This window comes from Cheilinus undulatus, linkage group 8 (assembly GCF_018320785.1).
Source record: "Cheilinus undulatus linkage group 8, ASM1832078v1, whole genome shotgun sequence".
Classification (NCBI taxonomy): domain Eukaryota; kingdom Metazoa; phylum Chordata; class Actinopteri; order Labriformes; family Labridae; genus Cheilinus; species Cheilinus undulatus.
This window is the reverse complement of record NC_054872.1, coordinates 29,222,055-29,235,427: the sequence shown is the minus strand read 5'-3', so window position 1 is coordinate 29,235,427 and position 13,373 is coordinate 29,222,055. Positions and strand designations below refer to the sequence as shown.

At 40.0% G+C, this 13,373-nt stretch overlaps 1 protein-coding gene across 1 annotated transcript in view; it reads right to left on the bottom strand.

Annotated features, from left to right (window-relative positions):
* mindy3 (MINDY lysine 48 deubiquitinase 3) overlaps positions 1-13,373 on the bottom strand; it is a 32,647-nt gene that overhangs the window by 12,694 nt on the left and 6,580 nt on the right. The window contains exon 11 of the mRNA XM_041792855.1: positions 12,524-12,604. Within this exon, the coding sequence (XP_041648789.1) occupies positions 12,524-12,604 (81 nt within the window). The remainder of the gene's footprint in view (positions 1-12,523; positions 12,605-13,373) is intronic.

The window sequence follows — 13,373 nt, the reverse complement described above, 5'->3', positions numbered from 1 at the left end:
TGAATTTTTAATGCAGTATCTGTTATTTTTGTTGCTTATTAGCTATACTGCTTGTCTCTTGCAGGGTCACAAGGGAGCTGATCCATTGTTAATGGGCAAGAGGTGGGGCTAACCCTGGCCTGGTCATCAGTCAATCACATGGCTGAGAGGTTGAGACAAGCAAGCATTTTCCCTTACATTCATACCTGCAGGCAATTTAGAGTTACCATTGAACCTAATGAGTATGTCTTTCGTTTGTGACAAGTCAATGGCAGAATAGGCTGTTTGGAATTAGCAGAGAAGATCTGGCAAATTTTTCATGGGCACAACCCACACACTCAGCTCTGCTGCTCATCCCACAAATTCATGCTCATTACAAATATGGCACCATTTAAAAGGGAAATCAGCAGGCTTTCTGAGGGTATCAGATTTATTGCCAAAAAACATTTTTATAAAAAAGAAATAATCTACCAATCACATTTTTTTCCCTTTTTAATATCAAGTGAAATACACCACAGGCTGTATAAACTATCACAGGTAGATATAAATAAGACTAGATGGAACGAACTGCATTACTGTCAGTTGAAAGTTATAAATAAGGGAAGCCTAGAATTAGAAATTCCGGACTCTTAAGTTAACTTTCCCCGATGAATCAAACCCATACCAAAGCATGACCCCGAAACCAAAGTATGAACCCAACCATGACCTCTATGAACAACTTCATGATTTTTGCTCCTATCTGCTTCTATCTGAGTTTATTGCCAGCAGTACCAGGTTGCTGGTCTGAGAGTCTCCGCTGCCTTTCCTCAACTCATTCTTTAAACGATGCAGACATGAGGACCTGTGATCACAGCTCAGTGATGTGACAGGAAGGGTCAGAGATACGGATAGAAGTTTAAATAAGCCTATAAAGGCATCCGGAGGTTTTTACCTTGTAAAACAAAACTTCTTCCCATGAGTGGGATTAAAACAGCTGCGCTCAGGATGACAAATGTTTTCCCTGCGTAACTGTCCATCGGCACCAAACACACACATTGTATTTCGTTTTGAGGGACTCAGTTCAATCTCCTGACTGATTTAATCCTTCATTATTACAATCTGTAATGCCAAACCAATATCGACTAATCTGATTTACATTCGACTCAATTTTATGTTAACAAGAAGTGAAATTGTGATCTTGATCACTTATGTTTAAATAGGACATCGTTTATAAATCCTGTGGCGTATTTAACTACAGATTTTATCAAATAGTAAAAATTCTTCTCATAACAGTAAAAACAATTCTGTATAACTGAACATTCAATCCAAATATGGACACAGGCTGTCCTATGGCATGAGAGGTCGGAATGTTTAGTCTTGATGCAGTGCTAAAATGCAACCAAAATGCATGGAGATGCCTCAGTTCATCATGCATGCGTGCAGAGATGTCAGGGGGATTCAGATAGAGTGGACATGTAGAAGAACGACTGTAGGGCTCATACATGTGTTTAAAGTCAAGTTTTCACTCAGGTGAGGGTTTGCAGCTATATAAACTATACTATTCCTATAACTGTATCTGTAATGGCGCGGCAAAGTGATGAATCTCGGTAGGATCCTGTCTCTCTCTCTCTCCTTCCTTTCCCTCTCTCATTCTCCTCTCTGGACTCTGTGCACTGATCCCAGGTTAGGTGAAATAGGGCTCAGACCAGGTTTTGTGAACAGGTTGCTGTTTTAAAGCCATAAACAGTTATGCTAAATGTATATTTAATGAATATTCCAGTCTTGCAAATTTATCATCAGTGGATTCTACAACCGTTAAAATCTGTAAAAAATTTTCATATGTTACAAGGGCAGCATATTTTTGCCTGACCTGTTTAGATTACTCGCAGGTAAATCCTCTTTCTAAAGTAGCTAATTAACCATTTAGTGTGCAAACATGCAGCACTCATTAAATGGTGCCTGGATCTAATATTGGAACATTTCTCTTTATAAACATTACAGCAGCCTATATATCAATCGTTGGTTGTATTGATACTGCTAAAAAATTTTCCGGCCCACAGAGCGTCTCGTTAGACCCCTGTTCTAACGTATAATTCCTTAAAAAGAGAGAGAGAGAGAAAAATTTTTTAGTTTCCTGGTTCTCCTTTGTACACTAACACAGACTCGTGCAAAATGAGCAGGCAATAGCAGAAGGTTCTCAAGTGTGCATTTTTGACAACAAAGTGCTGGAAAAACACAAAATGTTTTTGGAAAGCAACTTAACCCTGCTCATCTCCTTTAGCTTTCCTTTATTAAAGCTTGAGCCTCAGATCTGTGTAGGCTGCTAAGGTTTCACTGTCCACTTATGACCGCATTCAAGGCTTACTCAGGGAGAGAGGGGTTCAGAGGGACAAGACAAGAAAAGAAGACTCCCAGCTGCTGACTCCTCAGCTGCAAAGAAAAACATGCAAAGACCAATGAATACACGCTCACACACTGATCTGTCACACAGCGTATAACAGGGTCCTGATGTGTTAACATTACAGGCTCCATAAATCTGACAGTAGATTTGTCATTAGCATGATATGCCTATGTTGCACTTACAGGGGTGGATAAGGGTCATTTTGCTGTCCCTGGAGGAGTAAAGTGCTGAAAAAGTTCCTTTGCAGCCAAAAGCTCATACAGTTTCAGTGTTTGTGCAGGATGACATGAGTTATCTGTCTTCAAATTGAACTAAACTGATTTAACACTGAGAAAACAGCACATAAACTACGAAGGAGTATCTATTTCCAAAGTGATGAGTAGCAAAATTGACCTAAGGCCACAATATAAAATCCTTTAAGTCCAGTGTGACTCGTGAACCAGAGCTCGGCTAAGATAATTTATCATCTTCCAGAGCAGTGCGGATGCTGTCTGTGCAAATCACCTGGAAAAACCGCAGCTACAGGATGTCAACACTTTAACAGAAGACAAACACATCTAAGTGGTCATCAACAGGCAGAACAAAACCAAACATGCCATTATTGCCAGTCCAAATGAGCTAATATGAGGCTGATGAACACACAACAACACAAAAGACAATGAGTCATGTAAAGATAAAATCCTATGCGTACGAACAGACACAAAATCGCAGCAGAAATTACATGTGCGTGTGTTTGTGTGATGACAGGTCTGCCTGGCCTGCTTTGATCTCTGTTTTATTAGAGGCTGGAGGAAGATGCTGCTGAGTAGGAAAACATGTCATGGAGCTAGCAGACTCCACAGGGAAGGTGTGTGTGAGACAGTATGTTTTCTGTGTGTCAGTGTTTATTTCCAAAGTTGTGGTCTGTGTGTGAGAGAACTGGTGCAACAATTAGGCCTGTCCCCCGCTGAAATATGTTTGTTTATTCTGGAAAACAAGCTTTCTATTCTCTCAATCTGAGAAAAATATCAACAGTCATGTAGAGATATGGCAGAAGGATGCACACTTGTGCTTTTGTACTGATTCCAGGTTCACGAAATCAAGGAGCAAATTCCAGTCCTTGAAGTTGGACCTTAACAGAGCAACAACAAGCTTCCCTCCATAGGAACAAAGTAAAAACAACACAGGCACTGAGCTTCCTAAGGACTTAAATACACAAAGAAATGCAGAACGTTTGCTCTGAGTAAAACCAGAATTCATTTCTTTACGTCAAACATTTTTTTATGAACCAAAAATTACAAATGACCAAAAAGGCTTCAGTGCTTATATACAATTTCCTTTTAATTTGTTGAGCTGGGTCTACTGACACAATCAGACTTGTCCCACAGCACAAGACTAACCCAAAACAGTCTGGCTGCAAACTGTTCATCTGACAGCCACTCTCACAGAGGGAGATGTTTGATATCTCAGAAAAGAAATAAAACTTTCAAAATAAAATCAGATGTGAGTTCTGTTTAGGGTTATGGTTAGGGTAAAGGTAATGATGAGGATACCAAAAGTTAAAAGTTAACAACCTGGCCTGCAAAACCTGATTAAAAATTTTTGAATAAAGCCGAGTAAGCAGTCTGCACACAGGAAAAAACTCGTCCTCCATAAAAATATTCTAAAGCAGCAAGCAAAGCTCCTTTAGCTGCATAAGCTCAAAAGATAACGTGGCTCCATAGCTAAAGCTAACCTCACAAAGCAGCTACTGTATGTAAGCTACATATCTTCATTATCTACATAGATAAACTAGCTTTAGCTATGTTTGCTAAAGCCCACGCTGCTTAAGCTTATGTAGCTTAAAATAACAGCTACATAGCTAAAACTAAGCTTGCAAAGCAGTTATGGAAGCTAAGTTGATACATCTATTTAGCTAGTTACATTTGCTAAAGCTCACATTACTAAGGTTAACTTCACTAAAGATAATTAAACTACTTAGCTAATGTATCTAAACAATTGAAACTAAGCCCAAAAAGCAGTTAAGTAAGGTACATAGATACGCTATCTATGTAGGTAGTTATGTTTGCTAAAGCTCATTGTGCTTGAAACTTAGCCACAGATAACAGAGCTATGTAGCTAATACTAAGCCTGCAAAGCAGTTATGGAAGCCACACAGATACATTTTCTATGTAGCTAGTTACGTTTGCTAAAGCTCACATTGCTAAAGCTAACTTACTGAAAGATAACAAAGCTACTTAGCTGACGTATCTACATAACTATACATAAGCTCGCAAAGCAGTTATGTAAGCTACACAGATATGTTATGCATGTTATGTTATGTAGCTATGTAAGCATTAGCTATATTTGCTAAAGCTCATGTTGCTGTAGCTCACTTAGACACACTGCCTAATGCAGTAAAGATAATTATGTATCTAGCTAATTTTGTATCTAGCTAAAGCTAGCCAGAGGTCATGTAACTACTTCTCAATTGAGACTATAAATAATTTAATCCTGGATTAGACCTCTGATCTTTTTCTTTTTAACTGATGAAATGTTGCTTAGTCTGTAACGTTTGCAATGTGGTTATTTCATGAATGTAACTGCAAGCAGCACTGAAAGGCCCTCACACCTGGAGCTCGGGGTTTGGGCCATCAGCCCACGTGTTATTATAGTGGGGTGTTACTAAACCCGTGCAATGCTCTGCAGCACTGCAGAGAGACCATGGAGATCCTCCTTTGAGCGTCCTTCCATTCAAAAAAATCAGCAAGGTGCACTTTGTGTATGAGATAGTACTATCCCTCAACAGTAGGTGGAAGTATGTCAGAGGCAGATATTGATATGTCGAGGTGATGAGGGAAAGACTTTTTATCATGTAAAAGTATAAAAAGATTGGAATTTCTATTTTGAAGGTGCTAATGGCATCTTACAGTAAGGGGCGCTACAGCAAAATCATGAAATTAACATTGAAATTTGTAGAGAGGCAGACGCTGATTATAAAAGTGAAATTTGAAGGCAATCCTATGTTTCATATGAGGGTTACACCCACTTCCTGTCTGATGGCGAAGGATCAAAATGGCCACCATGGACACTGGGGTGTCTGTTAATGAATTGTGGCAATGTTGGGAAAGATATTGATGACATCAGGTCAAAATCAGAGCATGAGAGGATCAACACATCAAGAATAATACAGAAATGACCCATTTACATCACTTCCTGTTGGCAGAAGAGGGCACTATGATGAGCTGTTTTCATGTGGGCGTGTTCAGTGTAAACCTGTTGTGTTGCCATAACACACTGAAGACCATAGAATGATCTCCCCCAAAGTTACATCAGTTTTCAGTGAATAATTTTCCAAAAACAATCATTATTTTGTCCCCTTATTACAGCCCTGCCCACTGGTGAACATTCCTGCATTTGATAAGCTGATATCTCAGACTTGTGTAGTTTGAGAAAAACCCATACTGGAGCGAAGCAGATAAATCCCCTCGGACAAGTTCAATCAGATGCACGGACTGTAAATTTACAGAAAATGGCCAAAATTAGCCCAAAAAAGGCTATGACCTCATTCCCTGTGCATTTTAGAGGATGGTCCCAAGAGGATTTTTTGTAGGTCTAGTCATGATACATTTGTGTACTGAGGTTCAACCTCCTTTGGGGGCTGATGTTTTGAAATATTGTAGGGGACGCCATTGAGCCATTAGGCCATGCCCCCTAATAAAAATCATATGGTTGGTATGAGCAACCAAGACGGGTCATGCATATGAAATTTGGTGATTGTACAATACTGATAAGGCAATGAAAACACTATTTCCTGTTTTTTGATATTTGAGGCATGGCAATGGCGACAGGGTTAGGGGCAGGTCCATGAGGCCTGAATTGGAACAATGCCCAACATGTTAGAACTGTTCCAGAACAACGTTGAGGAAGTTCGGACCAACCATGTAGGAATGAGAACACATTAAGTAAAAAAGTAAGGTTTTGTTGCCAGCAGGGGGCACTGTGACAAAATTAGATATAATGAGCAGGGATGTATTCGGGGGGAGGTATTGACATGCCTGTAAAGTTTCATGAACATTGACATCATTACTGTTTAGTTATTAAGAAAAAGATTTTTGGCACAAAGCCAAGAATCGTTGTCCAACTTTGGCAGCTAATAACCGCTATGCCCTGGGGTAAAAAGTCCTGCTTTTGATAACTTTAGGTGTCCGTCTTGTCTGCTTGAGGCAAAGCCATTGTTGAGTAAAAAAACAGAAAGGTCCCCTCGGACTATTTCTATCAGATGTGAGGACTGTAAATTTGGCCGAAAATAGCCAAAATTGGGCACAAAATGGCTATGATCTCATTTTCTGTGCATTTAGGGTATGGCCCCAAGAGGATTTTTTGTTCATCTAGTCATGATACATCTGTGTACCGATTTTTATGCAATAATCTAATACTGGAAATACATTGTACCAGCAAAATTACAACAGTTTCCTTTTGACATATATGATGTCTCAGATGAACGGTCTGGCCATCAGAGATGTAGGGAGTGCATTCAGACCCCTCTTGATTTACCAGACAGTACCAGGTGAACTGTACAGTATGTGTTTATGCGAACCTTCTTTCTTATTGCATCCTCCTAGATAAAGAGCCAACCCTGGGGAACCTGTTAACCACCTGATAACCTCTTTGCTTTTTGTAGAATATCGGACGAGGCTCTTTTAAACTTTCTCTTTTAGCCATCTGAACCTCTCTGACATAGCTAGACTTAGTGGCTCTCTTAGGTTGAAAACTCATCCTCTCTAGGCTTTTTCCCTCCTCTGTCTAGCCTAATTTTCCCCCCTTTTAGCAGCCTTTTCCTGTGTTAAGAGGGTACTCCAGTTTTGTAGCATTTCCTCCCTCCAACCCTTGACATTTTCTCCTATTCTTTCTTGTCGCTTTCATCCTTTATCCTCTTGTACAGGTAGGTACTTCAGGAGAGACAGGTAGCCACAGTACATAGCTTGAGTTACTCTTTCTTTCCATCCTGTCCACCCAAAGAGCTATTGTTTGTGCTGAGAGGCTCTGAGTGGCCTTAGAGTATGTCTGAGGGGATCACTTTCGAGTCAACAAAGCAGAGGTCTCGGACAATGTCTCCTACCTTGTCCTTAACAGACAGCGACAGCCTCACAACATGACAGGCTGAGGAGAAGAGGGAGTCTGTGCGTGTGATGGCTTTTCATGAAGAATACGTCTACCTGTTTGTGCGTTTGTTCTGTTCACCTTACCTAGCCTGAGTCCCATGTGATTACAAGGCCAGAAAACAATAGGAAACCTATCTGTTCTGCTACATAAGAAGTGCATGCACAATCTACTGTAAGTTTTGTGTGTCTATGTGTATGTGTTCAGGAGTGACAGACAGGACAAAGTAGTGATTAATGGAGCCGTCTAGAATGACAAAGACAATGTCTCACCAGAAAAGAGAAGGAGACACCAGAGGATAGCTATATCGCGTAATGATGGGCTCTATAACAGAAAACAACACACTGGGGAAAAGGAAGAATAAAGCAGCACACACACACACGTAGACAGCTTTTCATCACAATACAATGGCCTTTGGTCTAACCTGACACATATTATTAATGACTGTTAATGTACACCGCTTTGTAATTTTGTGTTTGTGTCGCCCGCACCCTCTGATCATACCAGAAATGGAAATCAATCCTTTTTCAAACAGAATTACAAAAGCTGAAAGCACTGCTATTCTCTAGTGAAGAATTTCATTCATTGTTGTGTTTAAAATGCTGTGTCTTCATTTCCTATATACCTTTTAAAAAGTTACTGATTATGACCAAGCTGTGATTAAAAACTCACTTAAGTTTGGATTTGTTTCATGAATGAGTTTATTAAGAGACCTGCAGTTCACTAAGTTGCATCAGCTGTGTAAAGTTTAAACAAAGCCTAGTTTATCTCTAAGTTTACATATTTACATACAACAATGTATGCATCTTTTCTGCAATATCACATACACAGTACACCTATTCAGCCGTATTGGACTGGGGATGTGCATTTTGGGCACATACCGTAAAATCTTATCTAATGTTAAAATGACAGTTAACTTGATCACTAACTGAACAATGATAAGTTGTTTGAAGCAGTTATATTTATGCTCCTGTGATGTTCTGCATGCAGTATTAGAGGTGTAACAGGGGACATAATGATCCATCAGATGACAGGGGCAAGAACGAGAACAGTGCAGTGAGCAGGGGCGCAATGCTTTGTGTGTGCAAGTCTGGCTGTGTGTGGATGTACACAAAGCTGTACTGCACGTAAATTAGCATATGGGGACATCAAATATCACGCCATTGCAATATCAATACAAATGTCTCAGGGGATAATGACAACAGAGCTTCAACACTTCTCTGTCACTGAAATGCATTATGAAAACACATTTCTGGTATAAATAACTGTCTCATGAACAGTTCATTTTTTTTAAATAAATTGATGCATTTTCAAATTTTGGACACTTGCAGTTCTCCCTTTCAGTACTCTAATCCCCATTTTCTCTTTTTTTGCCCTATACCTGACTTATTCCATTGACAGAAGAAGGCTTAAGTTTCCAGTCAAAATTTTCTGGAAATACCTGAGCCCTGTTGGCAACACTGTAATTTACTCTGGTTATGCCAATAAAAACCTCAAAGATGCAAACTGACCCAGATGAATTGTGGCTGCACACTTGTGCTTTTAAATTCCTGCTTCTTACCAAACCTTGAAGGACATTTTGCATGTGTGCAGACAGAAGCTGGAGTCTTTGGGGAAGTGGAGCGCTGCAGCGGCTGCTCTCACTCCCAGTAAATCTCTGACCCAGAACACAACTACTGTAACACATACACACACACGCTGAAAGACACTCATGAAACTCCCAAGAGATACAGCCTGTGGACCTCATCACTCAGAGAGTGAAGAGGGAAGACTGATGAGAAATGTCACAGGTGGACCCCCCCCCCCCAATTCTCTTTCCTGAGTGACCGCGGCAGCCTGCTTTAAAGTGCATCCTTCCCTTTCTACTTCCTTTCTTCCTCCTTCCTTCCCATGAGGGACCAATAATCTGAAGAGGTTGGCTGAGATGCACAAGGGGATCCTTTTCTTGGCCAAAAGTCTGTTTTACACTGGAGTGGATAGTAACTTCAAAGTCAACAGGAAAAGAGAGGAAAAAAAATCCTTTTTTAAACATACTGCATACATGCCGCATCAATCATACATCCCTCTTCTACTTCTCTGTCTGTCTTCCTTCCTTTCCCTACTACTTCTTCTGGCTTCTAAGGGACTGTTGTCCAAAAAACAGATCGCATTACATGCCGTTATACACACTCAGCCTCCTTCCCACATACACACAAATACAAGCAGACACAGAGAATGTGGGGGGTGTTGGTTGGGATCAGAGATGGCAAAATGGCCTTTGTGTAGGTAGATTAGATAAAAACACTAATGCCATTAAGCTGATGGCCTGAAAGCCACAGTCACACACTGACAGTGACTCGTGGGAATACACACCCGTCCCCAATGGCAGACAGAAGGAGCCACTGACACATCAGACGGCAGGATCAGGTTTTCTGCTTTTGTGGGGATGGCTCCATGTATCAGAGTTAAAAGCTATAACACCAGGAAGCGTGTATTTTTGTATCACAAAGCCTGGGAAATCTCAATATGCTTCAAATCACCTCCACACATAGATTTCCTTTCAAGACAGGGTGACACTCAGTGAGGTCTACTAGCAGAGCACCTTCTGCCTCAAGCTTACCCTTTCAGCTTAGGCTCAAAGCTGCAGAGCCGGCATGGTATAGCGTCAACCATGTACGTCAGAACATATGCATGCATGTGCATCGTTCAAGTGTTCAAATGTGTTCACAGTCTCCAGCGGGACAAATGGATCCAGATGGGAACTCAGGAATCACATTCCCTACAGGAAGCAATCCACCTGAAGCCACATGCACACACACAACACTAATGCTAATCAGGATTAGGTTCCCCGTGTGCTCTGGAATGTGTGTGTATGTATATGTGAACATGTCGCTAGCGCCAGGGGAGTTGTAGCAATCGGTAAGTCATCAGCACACACATGACGACTTTGGGTCATCACCGAGCCAACATATGATCCACTCATCAAGCAGGCTTGAGCTTAATGCATGTAACTGAGCTGTTAATCAATGTGATATTCAGGGTGTGGCGTTATGATGGAGATGATTGCTGGGGACTTTTTTCTTCCTCCCTGGTGCCATTTTCACAACAGCGGGGAGAATCAATTTGCCACAACCAAAGCTGCCAGCTTTAGCACAGAGGCTACAGCAATGTATTATGTTACATGTGGACTGATAGGGATGATGTACAGCCCTACTTGTGGGCACGCTGGGTGATTGTGGGGATACGCATACATCTCAGCTGATACAGGAAACTGATGATCTTCATTCCTAGTGCCAATTTTTTCCCCAAAATTGCCTTGATGATGTTTTGCTTTCTAAACCTAGTGGCAAAATACATTCATGTCTGTATCTTGCATGTATCAACATCAAATTCAAGTCTTTGGATAAACTTTTTAAGGCCCAGCCAAGATAAAATCCATAATAATTTTCACAACATACCATTGGCAATTTTTTTGATGTCATGGAGGATTCAAGATTCTTCATTCTAATGTCTGAGTGGAAAAGGCTAATTTACATGTTCAGAGAGTCACCTTATATGTTTTTTTGCACTGCAATTTCAACTATTCCCACACTTTTGCTTGAAAAGAAAACAACTCCTTGAACTTGCACTAAAAGAAGCCCTTTTAATACTTGTTATGAGCTCAAACATCTTATTTGGGATATTTTAAAGAATTATAAGGATTGGCAGCAACCCTGTCTGGGTTGGTTTGGAAAATAATTCATCTTTTTGGAATCGTTTTTTAGTCTAAGGATTGTTTTGTCCAAACAAACCACATACCAGTTTTATTACAAGGTCCAAACGAATCCCTCTCTATTGGCACAGGACTGGATTCAGAGGCAGATTAGATCGTGCTGCGAATTTGTTAAACACATGACCTAGGTGCTGGAAATAAACGTGACATTGTTTTTTTTTTTTGGATTACCAACATGTAAAGAACTAATCCCAATATGGAAAGTTGCTAAACCTTGGTTTCTAATTATTATAAATATTCTCAACAGCTGGGCCTCAGAAAAACATGAGGAAGACTACATATTTAAAAGTTAAAGACAGGGGTCTGACCATTGGCAATTCTGATTTCCTACATTACTCTCTATATATATTAACTTCTGCTTTCTTACATCTGTGTGGATGTAGCAGCTCCTTTTTTAAGATTTTTAAAGGCTTTGTGCCCTCATTGTAGAGATCAGATACTGAAAGAGTCGGAATCAGGGATAAAAAAGCAGGGAATGACTTAAAGAGCCACAGGCTTGCCTACATGGGGTTCGACTAAATCGCTAGGCCGTCTACGCCCCTTTAGCAGCACTTTTAACCAGCAGTAACATAATATCTTGTTCTGTGTTATTATATAATTAACAAAGCCATTAGTTTTTGATCTCTTCCTATTCCTTTGACTTCTCTGAAGACACAGTAAATTCTAAAATGAAAAATAAATACTCTGAAACATCTGTTTGTTCTCAAGTGATGTTTCTTCATTTCCTTTATTCCTGGGACAACTTTGTACAACAAAACACTTATTCTTTTGAACAAGTGCCAGAGGAGAAATATGCGTAATCCATATTGTTGGAATTAACCAGACACTAAAGGTAGACAGAAGTTGGCTGTAAATCGAGGCTCTAATTGTAGTTCAAATTCAACACTTTACATCATAGTCAAACATTATGAAGTAGTCATTTGTTTAGTTGATCACAGATGGCTGAGAAACTACAATGAGAGGGTGAGGGAGAAAGAAACAGCATGAAGATGTGTGAGTGTGTTCACTCACTGAGCTCTTCTTTGGAACAGAGCTTTTCCCCTTAATGCTGGATAGATGAAAAGCCAAGAAACAGCTCTGGCCATATATGACCATTCCCAGTCTTCATTCCCCCCCTCATCTCTCCTCTTTTCCCCCCATTGATATCTGACCTGCATTATATTAAATCTGTTAAGCACATTCCATATTTTGGTTTTTCTAACCTGCTGAGCAGACTGGCTTTTGTTACACACAGTGAGTCAGACTGAGTGAAATATGTGCTGGTCACTTATGGATGCGTGTGTTGAACTTGCCTTTGTGAAGAACACAGAGAGGTGGGTTTCACTGCCAAGGATCCAAATAGGGAACTTTGGAGACTTGAGGAATGCCCCGACCTGAAATATACACACACACACACACACACACACACACACTTGAGAGGAATGCGCAACAAATAAGTGTCTATTTTCAGTCGTTTTCATCACAAATCAGTATGCTTATTTAAAGTTTAACTAAATTCTTTCTCCATGAAGAACATTCATATTTGAGCAGAGATCAAATATCACATATACAAGCAGCAGATTACTTCTCTGGATCATGAAAATCAGTAATAATAATCACGCAATTTCCCTTTGATTGCTTCTTATGAGTTGCTTGCTTTTCTGATCATGTTTAATTTAAAGTCTATTTCCATACAAGAACAATAATCAGCATAAATGAAGAGTGTACACATAAGAAGACCTTTCCTTTTTTGATATTAAATTCCTCTTGACAGCACTCCAGTTACTTTGGCAACCATCGACTTACTATTTTCTTATTAAAGCTGCATTCTTTGTCTGCTTGTGGAGCTCATGTTTAAACTCCACTCCTTTGGGGCTTACTTATTTTGGCAACAACAAATTAAAAGCCATGATTATTGTTTATTGAGATGGCTAAAATGCATCACATTACATGTATTTATGGAGTATTTTTGTGACCTATTTTTAATGAATGTATGTTTTAGATCCAAAAGTGTAGTAAGAGAAAGTGGAGTGCACACTTAGTCTGTTGGGACAGTTCTGTCTAAACACATATATTCACACGGGAGCTTTCTCTGTAGTTTATGTTCACATACTGGATATGTCCCAAATCTCAGTGTCACAAGTAGCACTGGGCATCGTTTAT